This window comes from Macrosteles quadrilineatus, unplaced genomic scaffold (assembly GCF_028750875.1).
Source record: "Macrosteles quadrilineatus isolate MER2022 unplaced genomic scaffold, UCM_ALF_1.0 Scaffold_1__1_contigs__length_201487025, whole genome shotgun sequence".
In the NCBI taxonomy this organism is placed as follows: domain Eukaryota; kingdom Metazoa; phylum Arthropoda; class Insecta; order Hemiptera; family Cicadellidae; genus Macrosteles; species Macrosteles quadrilineatus.
In genome coordinates this window covers 121696180-121717211 of record NW_026542594.1, presented here as the reverse complement: position 1 = coordinate 121717211, position 21032 = coordinate 121696180, and the positions used below count along the sequence as shown (strand labels likewise).

Below are 21032 nucleotides of genomic sequence, written 5' to 3'. Positions count from 1 at the left end.
CAAGATAGGATGGATGACATTTACAAGTGGAATGAACTGTAGGTTAAGCCTTAAGCCTACTTACAGCTGATTGTTTTCAACCACACGACAAGAACAACTGGAAGTAACAACTTTTGAACTTCATTAACTCACTCTGATTCTGTCACCGGCAATATGCCTATTGACAACATTTTACTTCACTACAAATAAAATACAAAACAAAATACTCATTCGTACCTACTCATACGTGTTGCGTAGTGCTAGCTAAGTGTTTAGGTCTGCTACGCCGTCGCCATCACAAGTTCAGATTAGTTAAGTGAAGAGAGTAACATGGTTGATGAGAAGAATAACATCGTTGACTAAAGATAATAACATCGTTGTAGACACGGCCGCCTTTAACCACGGCCGCAGGCGGCCGTGCTTTAACTTTGTACTTAGAAACATATCAAGTGAATCGGAGATATAGATGGAATAATGGACTAATTACTCGTAGTTCTTATTTAGGCATGTCAGGGTGGTAGGTCGTGCTTTATGTGAATTGGTGACTGCATTAAGTGTTTTGAAGTTAGGTTAGATTAGGAAGGTAAAGCTTAGGTTATAATGTATCGAGTTGTTAGTTTATGTCGCCTGCAGACTGTTTTTGTAAAATTAAAATCCTGAGAAAAACACTTCAAATTACTATTTCAAAAATGCTTGCATTTTTGAAATAGTAATTTGAAGTGTTTTTCTCAGGATTTTAACCCTTTGAGTGCCAACATCCGGGGAACCGGACGTTTTTAAAACGAGCCAAAAGTGCCGACGTCCGGCCGACCGGACGTTTTTAGAACGAGCCAAAAGTGCCAACGTCCGGCTGACCGGACGTTTCGTAATGATCGAACAGTTGTCATAACAACCGAATGGATACTCGGATTCTTTTAACCCATATATTAACATTGAGTCGAAAGTTACTAGATGCGATACATCGATTTTCGTTGGTCGAAATATCGAAAATTCGATTTTTACGACATTTTAACCTAAAAATCGCCAGATTGCGCTCGGCATTTTTAGCGCGACCTTCGGGAAAAATCATCGGCATTTTTTTAGCGTTACTTTTATTTCTCGCCTGGCACTCTAAGGGTTAATTTTACAAAAACAGTCTGCAGGCGACATAAACTAACAACTCGATACATTATAACCTAAACTTTACCTTCCTAATCTAACCTAACTTCAAAACACTTAATGCAGTCACCAATTCACATATAGCACAACCTATCACCTGACATGCCTTTTCTGACATCAAAAGGAGTTTGCTTACACATTCTAGAGGTTTGGTTAGGTTAGGTTATGTTAGAATAGCACCATTTTAGTATGTTATTTCTAAACGGCAAAATATAAATCAATAAATAAATAAGGATAAAATACTGGTAACAATAATACATTTTTAACTTATTGGTCTTAGAAAGTGAAAGTGGTGGTGAAAGTGAAGTTAATCAGGTGATTTTCATATTGCAGAATCAGAGTTAGCTAATAAAAGTTGTCACTTCCATTTGCTTGAAAATGATTGAAAACAATCAGCTGGTTGGTTTACTTAACCCATAGTACATTCCACTTGTAAATGTCATCCATCCTACCTTGTTTATTGTAATGTTAAGTATGTTTTTACGGCGATATCTTGAGAAATATTAATCAGCGGTGAAAATTAATGGTATATTTGGATTCAGGAGGTAAAAAACTATAAAGTAAGATATCAAAATTAAAAATTCGTTTGGAGGCACCTGTACGGAATAATTACCGCAAAAGCATTAACTAATGGTACAAGTTCTCACTTTACTTAAACAGATAAGTAGTGCTAAAATGAGTATAGGTCCAAGGTACAACACTTCTTTCCCTTTTAAAAAAAAGGAACAGTTTGAAAATCATTTTAAAAGCCAACTTGAAGTAAATCCTACTAATATTATACTTAGCCTAAATGAGAAAGTTTGGATGGATGTATGGATGTTTGTGACAAGTAACGCAAAAAATACTGGTCGGATTGAAATTTTGTGTGATGATAGTTCACATTCCCGATTCACATAAAGACGCATTATCTCAAAAATCCTTTCAGGCCTCCACAAACCCCGTGACATCACTGCCGGACATTTTATCCTCTGTGTAAAATAAAATTATAATTGCCTCCAATTCTAACAAAAGATATGTAGGCTACTGTTAAGAAGAAATGGCATTCTGAGCAAACTCTTTGTCAAAAAGTTAGTGACACCGATGGGATCCAATCCAAGTTTTCCTATTAAATTATCCAAGTTTTTTTTTTAGAATTAGTTCTTTATTAATAGCTTTTGGAAGATCATTAGCCAATGTAAATAAGAAAACTAGGCCTAGATATAGGCCTACCAAACATGGTTTATAGAATACGTCTTCTATTAAATATCAAAAAGTTCTTGAGATAAAAGTCGCACCTCTTGAAAAATCAGCCGAGTAGGCCGGGTACAGTTTCTTAACTGGGCTATGCTAATATCGATTGAAACTATCAATTCGAGGCTGCACTTTACTTGACGTCCTACACTCATTCGAATGAAAATATCGATCGATATATCGATTAATCGATTGCTTCATTCGATATATCGTTTGGTTAGTTAGGTAAGGTTAACCTAACTTAAGGGGACTGTGACCATAAAAATTATCAACAATTGACATTTTTATTTTTTGGTCTTTTATTATTAATTAAAATATTCTGATTACAACGGTATAATTATTTTTTTCCTAGCTTGACTGGAAGTTAGTAAAAAAAATAAAAGAAAATGTTTTTACCCGGTCTCATAGCAACAAAACATTGTTTAGTTATCTTGCACATGGGCCTACGTTTTCTGCGATTCCCGTAAGTTAGCTTTTTATAACTTTGATGTCACTTTTCTCAGCTATCTGTAGGACTAGAGTATCCAAATTTTTACCACATATTTAATACTTAATATACTAGTTCCTCCCAGAAGGATTTTGATTTATCACACCCACGAGTCGTAAAAAAAAATTTTTGTACTAAATTTCTAGGAAAAAAATTGTAATTTTTTGAAAATTTAAAAAAAAACACTTGGTGTAAATATATTTTTTAAATCTTCTAGGAGGAACTAGATAAACATATGGCCTTTAAAATAAAAATAAAATAAGGCTCTACCTGTCATAGTTCTCTAGATATGTAGCATATAGATAACATTATATAAGATAGGCAGTCACAGTCCCCTTAACTAACTAAACGATATATCGAATGAAACAATCGAATGAAAATATCGAATCGAAAAAACAATCGAATGAGTGTAGGACGTCAAGTAAAGTGCAGCCCAATTCGATTAGTAGGCCTAAACCTTCATGTGAATTTTTCACCATCAGCAACTTTGGTTGGTTAGGTTAGGTTAGGTTATGATAGTTTAATTTTATAATAGATATATTTAAAAAGGCCTACTCTATCCACTACACCACGAACACCGACGGCATTCCACCGTATCGTTGTGTTAATGGTGTTCTGGGCACCCACATCCTGGTGGTAAACGTTTGGTTACCAGACGCGTAGGCCTATCCTTTGCGTAAAAAATCCAGCCCAGTTAAGAAACTGTACGGTATTAAATTAGGAAAGGCCCTAAGTTACCTTAATTGATTATAGACCTAGGCCTGGGCCTAGTTCAAAATATCGATGTTTAATCTAACTTAGGCCTATAGCCTATTTCCAATCGATGAGTAGTTTTAATGGATATTTGGCTAGTATAGCCCAGTTAAGAAACTATACTCAGCCTAGGCCTACCCACTAGGTCCTAGGCTAGAAAATTATCAATAAGCCTATTCTGACAGCACTTGATGAAAAATGACTAACCTATACATTCCACCACCTCTGCCTCTTTTATTTGGAGGAGGACGATAGTCGTCAAAATAATCTTCATCCTCGTCGTCTCTGTAATCGTCGCCCATTGGATCATCCTGGTTGTCATATTCATCTTCATTGTCCGAGGAAGGTTCAATTCCCGATTCTTCTATTCCATGAGGTCCACCCATATTTGATCTAGATGTGTCCTGTTTCATTAACCTTCGCAAAGAACTCACAGTAATTAAACTCAATGCAGGAATTTCTGGAAATATCGTTACTACAAATCTTCAATCTTCTATTTTTAACAATTAATTATAGAATAAGAACGACTAGGCCTAGATAAGCTATTCCGCCGCCCGCACGTAACGTAAACCAGACCGAAACCAGGAAACCTCAAAGCAGTGTACCCAGATTGGCCGTAGTCAAATATCGTACACGCGGTCCTAAATTATCGTATTTCACGAAAAATTATCGTACAATTTTAAATAACAATCGTAACTGGCTTGAGTATTGAAATACCTAATAGACTTATATATTTTTTTATTATAAATCTCAAAATCGCCATAAAACCATATTATTTTTAGTTTTGCACGTTGTAATCATAGTAGGTAACTGATATTATGTGAATATTTCTCAACCTCAACACAAACACTACACCAGTATTTTCCTTCCACCATGCACTCACGGGCCACGGCCACCTTTAACTACAGGCCGCGGCCTGGTAGAATTGGCATCTCCACAAGTGGCGTGGGGTGTCATAGCTTATAATGTCATAGCTTATAATCGTGAATTTGTTCCATAGCTTATAATGTTGAAAATGTGGCATAGCTTATAATCAGTTATAAGCTATGCCACACTTTCACGAAAAATTATAAGCTATGCCACAATTTCTCTAAAACGTTATAAGGTATGAAACATTTTTAGTGTCACAACTTATAATGGTCAAATAGTGGCACAGCTTATAATTCCGAATCTGTTCTATAGCTTATAATCCTGATTTTGAGTCATACCTTATAATTCTGATTTTGGGGCATAGCTTATAATTGAGGAGAATGTTGCATTGTGGGAATGGCATCAGCTGCTCGCTTCAGTCAGGTCTACCATATATACAGCTCCAACCTAAAGGTGAGTGAGCGTAGCGAACGAGCTCCAACCTAAAGGTGAGTGAGCGTAGCGAACAAACTTCAACCAGGACCTGATTGAGCCATGCGAACGAGATAATCTTGAAAATTAAGAAGTTGGTAGGTGTATGGCTCTGGGGAGTAAACCTATACTGTTTATACAGCTGTAGGTACAAACTGGAGAAAATCCCTGAAAGGGATCAAAAGTTTGAAAAAATTTCCCCGAATAGGGATAAATCTCGCTTAAAAAATCCCACTCCCCAGAGCCATACACCTACCTTAAAGCCTTGTAGTTTATTAAAGTACAAATGACAAAATTTTAATTTTAATGACTAGCCTAAACCCATTACCAAACAACGCCAACAACTTAACTCAACCTCAAACTCAAAGGAGTACTATGTCTGTTCCTGTTCCTGATATTTTGTTTTTCTTTTACTTTCGCTTTGCCCGTTTGATTACAATAATTATCGTATCCTACCATAAAATATCGTATATATGGTAGACCTGACTGAAGCGAGCAGCTGATGCCATTCCCACAATGCAACATTCTCCTCAATTATAAGCTACTAGCAGAGTACCCGTCCTTCGTACGTGGTTGGAATTTAAGCCTGGTTTACACGGGTCGAGTACGGCGGGCGAGTCAGTGTGCGAGTTGCCACTCGCTCTTTAACTCGCTTGGTGTAGACATGCAGGCGAGTCGAGCTTAAAGCCCCCCACACACTACCAGACCAGACCTCCAGACCAGACCATCTGGTCTGGCGTCTGGCACTTGTCTTATCGTGTGTGGGCTGTCTGCAGACCGATTTTCTTGGACCAGACTGTCTGCGTGTCTGATGGTTGAACCCTCAGACCACAGACGGTCTGAGGTTCCCCCACCACTATTTTTGTCTGGTCTGTGAGTGTGTAGCGCTGTCTGTCAGACGGCCGACCATCGTGACAATCTTCATCCATTTGTTGGAGTTCTCACCACGGTCTCTCAATTACGAATTAGGACCGTCTGGTCTGGGAGTGTGTAGAGCCGTCCAAGACGGTCTGGTTGCAGCCAGACGGTCTGGTCTGGTAGTGTGTGGGGGGCTTTATAAAATTCAGATTTTAAAAACTAACTGTTGTACAACTTAAGTTCTACAGTTCTACTGGAACGATTTTATTAATCAATGAGTTGTTTGAAAGCTCACTCCCTAAAAATGTTTTCTATCAAAAATACATTGAAAACGGTGTTTTCACATTTTTTTTATTTGGAGGCAACTTTTTGGTAATTTGGTTGCCTATATATTTTATTTTAAGGAAATGCAGTACCGGTATGGTAATTTGTAACAAATCTTATTCTTTTAGAATATCACCTTCCACTTTGGTCTATCGTATTTGCAAAAAAAAAAAATTAAGCAGCACCTGAATTTAATGGGTGATTCAGTTTTAATTCTGATAATCTAATTCAGTGATTTAATTAATTCATAAATTCAGAATTAAACTCTTGAAGTCCCATTTTAAACTCAAACATGTTTGAGTACACGAAAGCTACGGTATACGGAATACTCTACACCACAGAACATAGAGAAATTATAAAAATTACTTCTCTGTGCCTACACTGTCGCGGTTCGAAATAGGAATGCGTGTAGACAGTCTAGTAAAGTACCGGGAGAGTTGAACAAATCAACAACTGGGCCTATAGTAACTGGGCCGAATAACTCGTCTGAAATACTCGACCCGTGTAAACCAGGCTTTAAGTATAAAATGCTTATTGCAGTACAGTAGTTATACTCAAGCTTTGCGATTGCAATGGGTGGAGGACACAGTTTGATAAAATTTGCTTTTTTAAATTTACAGTATTCTATAGTATTACACATCTACCATAGCCATAATGTTCTACCATTTTACCTAAACAATAGAGAAAAATAAATGATCAATTCGCAAAATATCACAAATTATTCATGAAATGAAAAACATATACATAACTGTAAACAATCCTACTTTGACAGTTCTCATTGCGAATCACAGTTTTTTGTTGCTGCTTAGTTCAAATTAGCTGTTTTCATAAATGCAAAAAAAATATAGTGCTACACCCTGTTGGTTAATCTTATAACTTTTTAATGCTTTTCCATATCATAGAACCAACATTTTTAGTTGAAACAGCTGACTAAATTCTTTAATTCCCTTTAAATATGAATACTCATAAGGTTAACATGGGGAATTACAGAGCCACTGGGGCGGAGCCCGAAAGGATTTTTGAGATAAGAATATGCCTATATGTTAATCGGGAATGTAAGCTATCATCATGCCAAATTTCAGCCCAATCCGTCCAGTGGTTTATGCGTGATTGAACTTCAAACAAACAAACAAACACACAAACTTTCACATTTATAATATTAGTAAGATGCCCCAAAATCAGAATAATAAGGTATGACTCAAAATCAGGATTATAAGCTATAGAACAGATTCGGAATTATAAGCTGTGCCACTATTTGACCATTATAAGTTGTGACACTGAAAATGTTTCATACCTTATAACGTTTTAGAGAAATTGTGGCATAGCTTATAATTTTTCGTGAAAGTGTGGCATAGCTTATAACTGATTATAAGCTATGCCACATTTTCAACATTATAAGCTATGGAACAAATTCACGATTATGAGCTATGACATTATAAGCTATGACACCCCACGCGTCACGGACCCAAGGCAGAAGTGTCGTGGGTTCGGATCCTGGTCACTGCCACAAACTTTTATCAGTACAGTTCACCTTTGTACTGTACCGGCTCACCCCTTGCTTTGCTGGATACGTTCCACGCACAGATCTGTAGTCTGTGGACGGGCAAATGCAAGGTTAAAAGAGGCCGCCAACCTCTTTAAAAAAAAAGTTTTTAACAAATATACAACTTTTGACAATTTACTGCAAACTAAATCTATTTGGCTATTCCAAGTTAAGTCACAATCTATTTGCACCCCTAGTAACTTTATTCACTTATCTGAATAAGCAAGTCTACTATTTAAGGAGTATATTGCCTTTTGTGTTTTTGATTCATTAAGTTTAAAACCATTAGCTCTGAACCATGTAACAGCCTGATTCAGAGTTTCATCAGCAATACCATTCACAGTTGGTAAATCTTTACTTACTGTAAGGAAAGATGTGTCGTCAGCAAACATGATGGTTTTCGATGACTTAATAGTAGGCGGCAGATCATTTACCATGACAAGGAATAAAATAGGCCCTAACACAGAACCTTGTGGTACACCAAATTTGACAGGAGAAGCAGATGACTTTTTACCAGCAACGTCTATAATTTGGAATCTACCTTTCAGGTACGACATAAAGAAATCAAGCTGAACGCCATGAAAACCCAGACACTGTAGTTTTTGAAAAAGAATTAAATGGTCGACACAATCAAATGCCTTGCTCAGGTCGCATCAGGCAGTGATCTGAGCAAGGCTTCGATCCTCAAAAGTACTGATTAAATCATCAACAATTGATAGAATTCCACTTGTAGTGCTCTTGCCCACCTGATAGCCAAATTGTGAAGCACTAATTAGGCTCAGCCGTAGGTACATACCTGGAGTTTTTCAACTTGTTCAACAACCTTGCCTAACACATACTGGTACTATAGAAATCGGTCGGTAACTCTTTGGCACAGATTTTTCACCACTTTTTTTATACAGGGTACTCCTGATATTTTAAGCTTAGAGAGAAAAATACCCTGTTTAAGACACAAATTGATACAAAAGGTTAGAGGAAGCAAAATGGACTCGATTACACATTTGACTAGATTATTAGAAAGATCAAAGATATCTTTACTTTTAGATTTTTTTCACAACACTGAACACATTTGCACATGACACTTCCTCCCATTTGAAGTTTTCTTCAGGCAAAGGTGAATTTTCCATTAAGTCAAGCGCAGTAGTCTGGGGTTGAATGATGCTGTCTCTGGCCTCCTGAACAGCTGAAAGGTAGTACGAGTCAAACTCCTCTGGGGGAATCTGGATCTCTGGTGACTTGACGCTCTAGCTCCTAATATTATTTACAAGTGTCCAAGCAGCCTTTGACTTGTTGTCAGACGATTCTATGTATTCAGCATTGTAATTAAGTTTAGCTTTATTAACCACCTCCTTGGCTATTTTGGCCAATTTTTTATAATGGCTATTTTCCTGACCAACTTAAAGTCTCAAAAGTAACTCCAATTTATAAAAAAGGTGATAAGAATCTATGTCAAAACTATCGCCCAATCTCGATACAGTAGTACCAATCTTATCTAAGGGTTTCGAAGCTCTCATGTTAAAACAGTTAAATAACTTTTTTTGACTCTAATAACTTGATGACTGATTCTCAATTTGGGTTTAGAGCTGGCAGATCAACTACGATGGCAGTCTCTCACATTTCCAATTATCTTAAAAATTGTAAAATAAAGTACTCTTGTATTCTTGTATTGCATTCTTGTGTTCTTGTCCTCTCTGTATAGGTTATAGAGAAACTTAATGTAAATAAATGAACACAAATGATAGAAAAACTATTTTATATAATAATAAAAACTATATAATTAATTGAGAGCCATCTCGATTGGGATAACCCTCTTGATATTTTACTTCTTTTATCAAATCAAATACTAAAATACTCTCTTATCGTTTTGTGTTAACTATGTCTAATTTAAATTATTTACAAAAACATCTTAATTATATATTTTATTTATCTTTTATATATATTCTATTATAAATTACCACACAGTCAAGTATAAAGTGGAAGCTTGATTATAAAGTGCACTTATCATAGTAGGCCTATCAGTCAACAAAACTTAAATTGTTCACACCAAGTGGGAATATAATTATTTGAAATAAGTCTTTACTTCAATAAAATCTTTAAAAAAATATTTAATTGCCATAAAAAATGTTTTTGGTAGGTACTGAAAAGTGTATTATACTCATCACCCATTTCAATCAATGTAAGATTTGTTTTCTTGTTTTAAAATATGTAGGCTATGTTTGCTGATATAGCATTATAAGATACAGGGAAGGTAAAGTGTGTTCTTGGTAAAATGTAGGCCTACTTAGATTGGTATTGAATTGTACAAAAAATTAAAATTAAAGTAAAATATCCATAAACAAGCCAAAATACAACCTACAAGATTACTTAATATTCTACTTCAAAATAACAAGTTATTTTCATGTTTTTTTTTATTTTTCAACCCACTGGTAACCATTTAGCTGTCTGCAATATAGGTTAATATTTTTTTTTTACATCTAATGAATTATTTACAAAGATGTTTGAAGTTTTTATAAGGTCAAAGATGAGGAAACCCCATTTTTACCTCTGCTCATAGCCCGATCGGGATCCCTTCAAGTAGGTAACCTTTCAAACTGGTGAAGGGACCTACCTGCCCGATATTGAAATCGGTCAGGTTGGTTACTTTTCAATTTGGTGAGGTAATGAACGCCCTCTTGCTCTTGTGGTGGGGGCATCGACTGCTCTCATTGGCTGCAAGGTTTCTGGGGGAGGGAGTAGTTGTTATGGGGTGAACAGTGCTGCCAACCCAAAAGTCTGGAGCAATAAACATTCCCATACAAGGGTAATGTGGGTAATTCCGATATTTACGGCTACAAAGTAGGCAGTATAAATGCCGAAGGAAATTATATGTATAAAATATCTAGTTAGAACTTTGCATAGGTGAAATACTGTAAATAACAAAATACGATATTAAGTCCATCATCTTGCGAACCTGTTTCTCTCCATGCCCCTGGGTCACTGCTAGGCTACTTTCTCTTGTAACTAAATATCTACAGTATTAACGGGTCAGATTTTATTAATTAACTAGGTGTTACCGTTGGCATCGCCCGACATACTTTTTCGTCTTTTATTCTTTACTATAAGCCTGCTGAAGTTGTCACTGACTTCGCTACGGAACGGAACTACCCTCTCTGGAACAACTGAATGATGTTTTTACCAAAAAAAATACTAAAGTATTCATATCTCCTTTCATTCATAATCATACTCCAAGCCAAATTTTCCAATGGTACAGTTAGTTTTCTCTAACTTTATTGAAAAGTATTTCAGATAGTCTAAAGTAGGATTAAAAGTAACACAAAAACATTATTTTATTTAGTGATATACTGTATATATGATGTTCCCCGTTACTGTCTCGGCATGCTCTTGATTTGATATTATTCTTGAATTTTGTTGTCCCTTCTGTACATTTAATAATTACTAGAGGGCCCATGCTACTCTACAACGTTGAAATGAAAATCATATTCGAGCAATAATCAAATTTATAAATTTTTATTGAGTATCTTGATCTTAACTGATTCAAACGATAAATAGCTCAAATTAAAACCTTTAATTAACTTACTATTTTGCGTAAAAAACATGAAAAAAACATAAACAATAGTGGACATATTGATTTTTAATCATAAAAAACCCTTATAAAAAAATAATTTATATGTTGGTTGTTCACATTGCAATTGCTTGTAGTCCGTCCGATTTGGATAACTAATTAATAGCTTAAATGAAAGCCGGCATTTCACTGAAGGTTCTTAGACCAAAATATGTAGGATTATATAATTATAACTGGTGAAATGCATCTTAAATTGAAGTAAGAATTCGAAAAAGTCAAATATATGTTTTTTGGACGAGTAATACAGTAGATCAATATATATGCCGATGCTTAGAGTGAAATCTGTGCACACCCTCAATTTGAGACCTCAATAATGAAAATCGGTTAAATTTATTTTTAAATATAAGAAGATAGGTGAGGATAGGACTATTAACGTTTAACGAAAACTATCACCGTTTTACAACAAATTGTGTAGCAGTTCCGGTTAATGATAGCAACCTATACTGAATTGAAGCTTTAGAATAGAAGATTTAAAATGTTTACGGGAGCAAGCTCCTAAAATGTAATAATGTCGGTAGCTATACTTGCGATAGTACACTTGATAGGTTTTTAACAGCTTTTATTGATTTATGCATTATTATTATATAATAAATAATGCTATTTAATAAAATAAAATATTAGTAATCATATGGTTAAACGTACGGACACTGACTAGTTTTTTAGGTGTCGGAAGAAGCAAATTTTCACAGTTTTGAATGTAAACCTATTTTACTCGAAATATGTTTGAGATAGAAAAACACTCTTGAAATACAAAAGTTGTGGATAATTTAATTCTACACTACCGTTCTTCCATAAGATTTAAGATCCAAGCATTGTAGCTTATAAGTTACAGACCAAAATATAATATCTTGCATACTCGAATTTCTTCTGAAATAGATTTAATCCCCTAAACCACCCTTGAATTTAGAACTTTGCAAACCCCAACTTTGTACATCTACACCATATACATGGATTGCCGTCCCAATGCAAAATTCTATTATTCTAGGTCTTATATATGTTTTGAGATACATTATAGTGATCATTTGTCAGTGATATGCCAATCAATATAAAGGTAGGTCAATGGAAAGCATTTATCTACGTGGTGATCGGATGCATAGCAGCTTCAAAACGGATACGTCACAAAATTCGTGTTTGCCTATTAAATATATTGGGTATCTATATTTTTAATATATAGATACCCAATATGCCTATACACATTTAAACTTATGGGTCAATTTGCTGCACACAAAATCCAACAAAGTCTTTTAATAATATAGATACTTAAGGTTAAGGAAACTCCAGAACCACTTGGGTGGAACCCAAAAGTCAGATCAGGATAAAAACTACTTAGTTTTCCTATTTAATGCCTGAAGAATCGGTACACCAAATTTCAACGTTCTAGCTAGTCTGGAAGTTGGATTAGTAATGAATCATTGAGTGAGGGCTTTTACTTTTATATGTTAAGATTATTAGCTGAATATAACACATATGAAAGGTACAAAATAAAATCCATAAGTTAAATACAGTAGTAGAATATATAAATACGGAGCTCCAGACAAAGCTGTCTTTAAAATTTGAAATAGGTGTTGCTGCAGACTTTTAATTTTATTCAGCGAGATTACGCCCCTGAATTTAGTGTTACTCCCTCAATATGACAACACTGTTGGATAAATCTAGCTCAGTGGGATAAATGCAGGGATGCAGCAGGCACTAGTAGAGCGAAATTTCCCACAATTTCCATGTAACCGTTTGAAGCGTTTGACTGGTTTTCAGGTTATGTGACAAAATCCAAAACACAATTGAACATAGGATGCACAATAAATCGGATGTGTTTACTTTTGGGCTATTGACTTAATTATTACATCAAACAATTAAATGTATTCTGAACTTGTGTACCCGTTGCGAAATAGAGCGTACTATAGCTAGCCGTCATACCCGTGCTTCGCTAAAGGAGCGCTAAAGAGAATAATTTATTGTTATGTTCCATAGATCTGTTGTATGAAAAGTTAAATAACTCATAAAATAAATGCCTAACATTTGCATTTAAAGCATCAATCGAATTATTTTCAAAAACGTGTTTTATATCAACTAGACAGCTAGCTGTTATCCACGGGCTTCACCCCGTTCCGTTTGACTTCATAAGTATTAATAACACTATTGATTGGATAAGTTAAGTTAATTGTTAACTGATAATCATTTAGCGTTGAACTTACTAAACAACATCACAGATGCAATTTACGGACTTGAGAGGCCATCAATTCTGGACCTGCCCTTCAGATTTTTGTAAAGAGTTTTATCGAAAAATTTGTTGTTAACAGCTATTTTTAATGTTCAAAAGTTACTTTGTTGTATTGCATTGCATATTTATCATGAAAACATAAAAAGAAATTTACAGATATTTTTAGTTGTACATATTCTTTAAAGACATCAAGAGAGCTATCAAGATCCCTTAGTTCGCTGATGATATAAATCTGTTTGTGGAAAGTTGCTTCCCTCTATGATTATGAGTCATTTTGCCTTAGGCTTAATACTTTAATTTGAAATGGCAACCATACAAAGTAGGTATTTTAAGCCAAGTACCAGTATGCATGGAGATGAGTGTAGGATGGATGAGTGGCACGATTTTGTATCCTTGTTAGTGACTAAGGCTGACATATTCCTTAGACACAGCTGTCTATTAATAGCCCATACTTTGGGCTAATGGAAACTATATGGACCTACAGTTTATAGTAGAATGTAGAATCCGAACCACATTTTTCCTTGGTATAAAAAAATTGGTCTAATTATCAGGATAGTACTGCGGATAGTCGTAGTAAGGGCGGGTTTGCATCTCGTTGGTCTTGTTAATTCAAACCACGAAGTATCACATCCACAATACATGCCTATAAATATCCACAACTCGTGGTACAACCTCCTAGTAGCTGAATTACAGGATGACACCACCGTCTCAGTCTCTTAATGATGTCTTAGCTAAGACTTGACCAAAGATAATGGTTGATTCCACCAAGAATAAGTTAAAAATTGTTGGCATTAACAAAATTCTCTGGATATTGACTATTTCCCAGATTCTTATTGACTCGCCATGTGCGTTTGGGCTTTGGGCCAGACATTCAGCACATCTGTGCCAAGACCTCTGGCATTCTCAAAATGATCTGCTGTGCAAGACACTGTTTGAGCATCCATGATTTTTGTATCCATACCTGCTATATATCCAGTATAATGCGCGGCAACAACTAGGGTCTTCGGTCTTACTGTGTATTCTGGTCGCTTTTACCAGCACAGCCTTTTTCAATGTCTTAGGCCCCCAATACGGGAAGAATTAATGAGCGTACGCCTAGTATAAATTGTCCTTAAAGTAGTTCTCGTATGTCAAGAAGTTTGCAACATAGATTTACATTGTAAGAAAGGGGATTAACCCCGTACCCACGGTGCTCATCTAAGCAGATACTGTTTACATTACACTTATAGTCCTCACCACCCTAAGTTGAGGCAGCCCAAGGCCGCACGGCGTATATCTAGTGCGGCCTTTGGCTGCCTCAACTTAGGGTGGCGAGGACTATAGTCGACCAGTTGGTGTGAAGAGAGTTGAACAGTAGCATGAGTATCGATTTACAAATTCCTTTCCCAGCTGACGTGAGCTAGGCGATGACCGGTAGGGCTGACTTCCAAGAAACATCGTTAACCTATAAGCCACACACCCTATCGGTAATCAGCCAATGAGAAGGGCTAATGAAGAAGATGGAGGGGTGACGAGTCTTGGAGCTGGAGGACCTGGAGAGGACAATCGAGGAGATCACCACGGGCCACCGGAGAAAGAAGATCGGGAGTTTGGGAGTGCGTGTATCGGTGCGTTTGCTTCTGGGACAATTAACAGTATGTAAAAAGAATAAAATATATAACTAAAGTTTTGTCAAACATACAAGTCATGTAATTTGTCAGTAACTAATTCTTTTAAATTTTCAATTGATTTTCTTTTCTTGTAAATTTAACGTTGTAAATTAATTTATCTTATTATTGTTGATTTTTGCCTTTTCTAAGTTTTCTTTTGCTGTTGTAACACTTTGTTACTTTTGTTGTTTTTCTAAATTTATATTTTTTGTTCATTACACGTTGAGTAACACCCTTAAGCAGTCTTATGTCTCATTAACCTAACACCTCTTGACTAAGCTAAGCGAGTGAATCATTTTAGGAAACTTAAACTTAAAGTGAGGCATGGGACTCGCAGTATAGTTATCTGAGACATGTACGAACAAGAGCAATAAAAAAATATATCTAAAAAAATAATATTTTATCTATAAAACTGTCAAAATAGTTAGAAGATCAAAATAAAATATATAACCATTTTACATGTTTTCTTTACAAATTACAGAGAAGTTTACTGGTAAGAATTTTAACAAAATTAACTGCTCTAGATAAATATAAGGTTTATTGGTAAAGTATAAAAACAGTACATAACAATAAAAGGCAACATATAATAATAACTATAGCTGCCCTGTACAGCGGCCAACCTTCTCCATAATATTTTTGTCCAGAGCTGGGGCTACATCTTTCTTCCTGAAACAAACATTTTAATCTTGGTAAAGAAAGTCACAATTTTAAAATACTCAGGGGTACCAAATTATGCGGGTTGGTGTAGTTGGTAGTTTCAAATAAAAAGGTCTTATTTTACAATAAATTACCATAGGTACCCTTAACTAAAAGTTTTTAACTGGTTTATTCCGCCTACAAACGTGCGACAAAAACTCAATCTTTGAGGGGCTTTCATTGCTTGTTAAAGACACATGTTAACCTCTTGCCACATTACCTTATAATGTGGCAAGAGGTAGATATCTTCCTGAGGAGGATCTAATTGGGAAGCTACAGGCTTTTATCGGACGCCTGAACTTGTAACTTCAAGAAAACAACTGTATGGGGTGCGCAATAATTTTATTTTTGGATGAAGTGCTTTATGGTCTTGGCCTGCCCCTGTTAACAGTTTTAACAGGATCAGCAACAGGTAAATTAAACCTTTTATATTTTGTCTAGGCCTATATTTCCCTGATCAAGTTAGTGCAAAGAAGTTTTTGTTGAATAATAGTTGTAAAGGCTTTAATTTCCTGAATTGAAATAAGTACCTGGGGACCGAGCCATGGCGTAGTTTATTTTGATTGTAAAAGCAATAAACAGGAATGGATGCTTTAGAAGAATTTGAAATTTATAAAACAATCAAAATTCAAGCTAACACATTATTAAATGACAAAATCAGTTTACAGTCTAACGCTCTGTATGATACTCTAATAAAAAACAAGAACAGCTGATGAACAAGGAGCAGAGCTGTACAAAGTCCACCGCCCAACCATCTTCCGCATCGCAGTCATGACCTTCATCTGCAACTGTGCGCACGTGGTTGGACATTGTAAGTTTTTTGTCAGTAAGCCTACTCGCTTTTGTTCATAAAACGTCTATGACTGTAAATAGTATATGTCCGTGTTTCGCATTTAAACTCTTGATGACCCTTTCAAAGTTACAGTGTTAAATGTTCTTGTACAAGATCTCATGATGAGGACTTAAGTCCTTAAAACCCGTAATCCATAAGGACTATACAGGATCACTCTGGCAGTACTGAGGTAATTTTATACCTTTTATAGTTGGTTCAGTGATCTAGAGACAAAACAACTCAAATATGAAAATGAATATTATGTTATTGATATATTTTAACGTAAACAGTAGGGCAATTACAATGTTGGTCATAATTGTTTTTATACAGTACATTTGGTGGCTTTTGTTCATAAATTCGGACTACTTAACAACTGTTTGGATTAGGCAGTATAGTACATCTTCCCGTTGCGAAGCACGGGCACAGCAGCTAGTAAATTATTAAGTGATTTAATAAATAACTCTATATATAATTTACAATAAACTATACCTTCAAAAACCTGGCTGTTTAACGGATGATATGGCAGACATACACTTATCTCACTAGGTGCTCTTCCTTAAGTTCTTTTACGGAGTACAGCGGCTTATAATTAGTATTCCTTTCAGCGCCTTCTGAAGGAGGGTGCATCCATCTCCTGCAAATGAGTAGGCAGTTATACATTTTAACAAACCCATAAATTGTAAACATGGGCTTATAAATAAACATAGGCATATATAAATAATTATAAACATGGGCTTGTAAATAGTAAGTTCTTGATATGTGAGAGGGTTTTGGTTTGTGTTACTTTTAATTTAATGGTAAGCTATGAACGAGGATAGCTATTCTAGGTACGTTTGAGATGACAGCAGGAAAAGTCTATATTTTGTGCTCTTCTGGTATAGTACTCCTGCACCCAGTGGCGGATCCAGAGGGGGGGCGACCGCCCCCCCTTGGGCATATACATATATTTTTGACTGCATGTAATACAGTAGTGCATACAAATTGCGTAAAATAATTTGTCTAACTTAGGACAATGAAATGGTATAAAACTGCCATTTTTGGAGACTTGGTTTAAACAAATTTTTGGGGAGGGAGGGGGATTCCTACAAGTCGCAGGCACAAGTCGAGGCACATGTTGAGACCATGACGAGGCACATGTTGCACGTAGTTTGTCATGCCGTTTCCATTCCAGGCACAAGTCCCATGACTACAACAGGCAGACAAGGTGGTGTCCTCTTTTATTGTGATGTGGTGAGGTTCGGTGGCTGATTTTTATTATAGTGTTCTACAAATCACCATGGATGACATAACAGCCTCTGCTTTTTTATTTATGGCTGGTGCATACAATGAACTTAGAAGAAAAAGAAGAAAACTACCTAGGTAGTGGATAAGAAGTTTTTTTTTTTGCTAAAAGAGCATTGGAAGGCGCATTAATCAATTGATGAGAGATTTGCGCGTACAAAGTGGCTTCAAAAATTTCCTCCAATGGACTCAACGAAATTTGAGGTTATGATTACCTGTCATTTATGAGCATGCGGTAGTTTGGAGGACCTGCGCATGCGCGAGTTGCAGGCACATGTGCCCGGCTGTTTCCATTCCAACACACACAGTTTGGGCACATGTGCCCGCGACTCAGGCTCATGTTTTGTCGCGCAGTCGGGGGGCACAAATTTGTGCCGCGACTTGAGCCAGGATGTTTCCATTCCTACAAGTTCGGAGATTTGTGCCGGCACAAATTTGTAGGAATGGAAACGTAGCTTAAGATCCTTTAAGATTGGCCGGCAATGATCCAAATGCCGAACAGCTGTAATAATCCTAAAGGTTCTGGACAGCATCGTTGTATCATCTGCAAATAATGATGTTTTCCCATTCAGATTAAGGTAGGATTTTGTATAGGTTAGGCCTAACTTATACCCTTATCCTCATTGACGGGTAGGGCAGTCAAATTCGAAACAAAAATTAAAAGCCGAGTAGGCTAAGTTTATGGAAAGATTTCATTAGCTTAGTGTAGCCTAATGTTTTTAATATCATAAAATAAAAATGTCTTAAAATATTATTAGACTAGCCTAGGCTATTCGTGGGGTTACAGCTCTTTTGCTTGATGCATTGAAATGGATTTGATGAAGTAGAACTACATATTACAACAAGTACTACCCCTGATCTATTGACTAGGCCTATACTTATTATTTATTTTAACGTCTGTGATAGAGCCTATATATTTGATAGGCTATGCATAAAAAATGTGACTGTGATAATATATCGCTATTGATCAAGTAGCCTATATACCGTGAGTTAATGTGTCTCGGACGAGGTCTATAGTAATCAGTGATTATTCAACGACCAATAAAATGGGCCTACTTAATTAAACTTACTTGATGTCTTTAAGATGGTCATGTTATTTTGTTATTAAATTTAGTATCAACTAAGTTTAGGCTTTTCTGCAATAAGTTAGAACAAATACTTGATGACTTTAAGATGGCAAAGTTATTTTGTTAGTAGTATCAATGAATGAATGTATGAATGTATGAATGAATGAATGAATGAATGATGAATGAATGAATGAATGATGAATGTATGAATGAATCAACTAAGTTTAGACTAACCTAAGTTACATGGTTTATTATCACACATAAAAATGTTTTGTTGGCCGTTTACCTGGCGGTAGGTTAGTTGCGCATTTGCTACCTACAAAATCCGGGTCCTGTAGGGTGGGTTATAATGCAGTAGGTTAGTTGCGCATTGACGCCTTGAACAATAGATCTCTTGAAATTGTAAAGAGCAATGAAGCGAAGGCCTACGAAAAAGCCAGTCTACCGAAATAGGCAAATCATTATGAATTTAATATGTACCATGTAACCTTGTGTAAGTTACATATAGCCATCCACCTGTCACGTGAAGCCACAATATTCCAAGAAAAAATCACACTACTCCAGCTGCTGAGAGTATCAAATACGTATAGGATAGGCCTATGTTATAAAATGCTAAAAACTCAAATGGTAAACTAAAACTGTCAAGATTAATCAGTGTGGCAGATTGCGTGTAATAAATATAAAAACACAATAACAACAATTCACAGGCTCAATTAACAGGATTGCGAAGACTGTAAGTAACCTTTATATTTAAAACTGTCATACCAAAAACTTTATACATTTGTCAGCATCTTATAAAAAATAAAAATATAAAACAAAACTAGCGCACCTGTTGCTCGAAATCGATCAATAGTCTAGTACCGGAAGTTATATTAAAACTAATTAGTCATAATTTGCTATGAGTTTAAAAACCCAACTAAAAGCGTAGTATGCAACTAATGGATAGACTATTTGATGTATCGATTCATTCGGTTAGGTTACTTTACTAACCAAACTTAATATATTGAATGAAATAATCTATTTACCGATCGATATATTTATTCAAATTATAGTGTAGGACGTAAGCTAAAGTGCAGTTCGATTTTATAATAGATATATTTTGAATATCGATTATTAATCAATATTTTCAATTTGATAGTTTCAATCGATATTAGCGAAGCCCAGGAAACGGGTACAGTTTCTTAACTGGGCTATGCTAATATCGATTGAAACTATCGATTCGATTAGTAAACCTTCATGCGATTTTTTTTCACCATCAGCAAGTTTGATTGGTTAGGTTAGGTTATGATAGTTTAATTTTATCATAGATATATTTTAAAATATCGATTATTAATCAATATCTCCAATTCGATAGTTCCAATCGATATTAGCATAGCCCAGTTAAGAAACTGTACCCCAGGAGACTGTACCCCTAATTTATTTTATAGGCTACCAGAAGCTAATTTGAATTTGCTTGAAAAGTTAATATTCTAATGACCATGTCATGTCCATGTCAATAAGTTACACCTTTCAATTTTGTGATGACAAAAATGGTTCTTTAAACTGTAGTAGTTGTAACTTAGGCCTAAATTGAAAATACACACCTAAAATACAAATTTGTATGACAATAATGACAATTGAATGAAATTGACAAACAATAAATTCTCGAACCTCCAACCTCAAACTTACTAGAGCTAGACATAGACAAGAAGACAAGAGCGAAGAGCAGCAGCAGATCTAGAAGAGAAGAAGAAGAAACGCAGAACAGAACAAGAAACGAAACTAAGGAGGCTGAAATTTGGGTGGAGTAGAGGCATGTAGAGGTAATTCAAAGAAGTCGCGGGAATTTTCAGCAGTGTAGAGGGTAAGCGACCGCACCGCGAAACACGTGACCACGGCGAAGCCACGCCCTTCGCGCAGAAGGGAGGGGCCGGGACCTGGCTGACCGATTTGAGTTGTCGGTACCTACTTGATATGTGATCTAAGTGAATTGGTACCTAGGTGAAAGGTTGCCT

The 21032-nt window shown here is 35.8% G+C and overlaps 1 protein-coding gene and 1 long non-coding RNA gene across 2 annotated transcripts in view; both read right to left on the bottom strand.

The window, feature by feature from the left end:
* Nucleotides 1-4191, bottom strand: part of LOC128984075 (transcription elongation regulator 1) — a 176631-nt gene extending 172440 nt beyond the window's left edge. Inside the window, exon 1 of the mRNA XM_054403360.1 lies at nucleotides 3815-4191. Coding sequence (XP_054259335.1) covers nucleotides 3815-4020 — 206 coding nt within the window. The 5' untranslated portion in view covers nucleotides 4021-4191. The remainder of the gene's footprint in view (nucleotides 1-3814) is intronic.
* Nucleotides 4192-15678: 11487 nt separating this feature from the next.
* LOC128982877 (uncharacterized) lies at nucleotides 15679-20716 on the bottom strand. The gene is made up of 3 exons (XR_008489752.1): nucleotides 20622-20716; nucleotides 17180-17324; nucleotides 15679-15828 (listed from the first exon to the last, which is right to left on the bottom strand). It is a non-coding gene; the product is annotated as an uncharacterized LOC128982877 (long non-coding RNA).
* Between the last annotated feature and the right edge of the window lie 316 nt (nucleotides 20717-21032).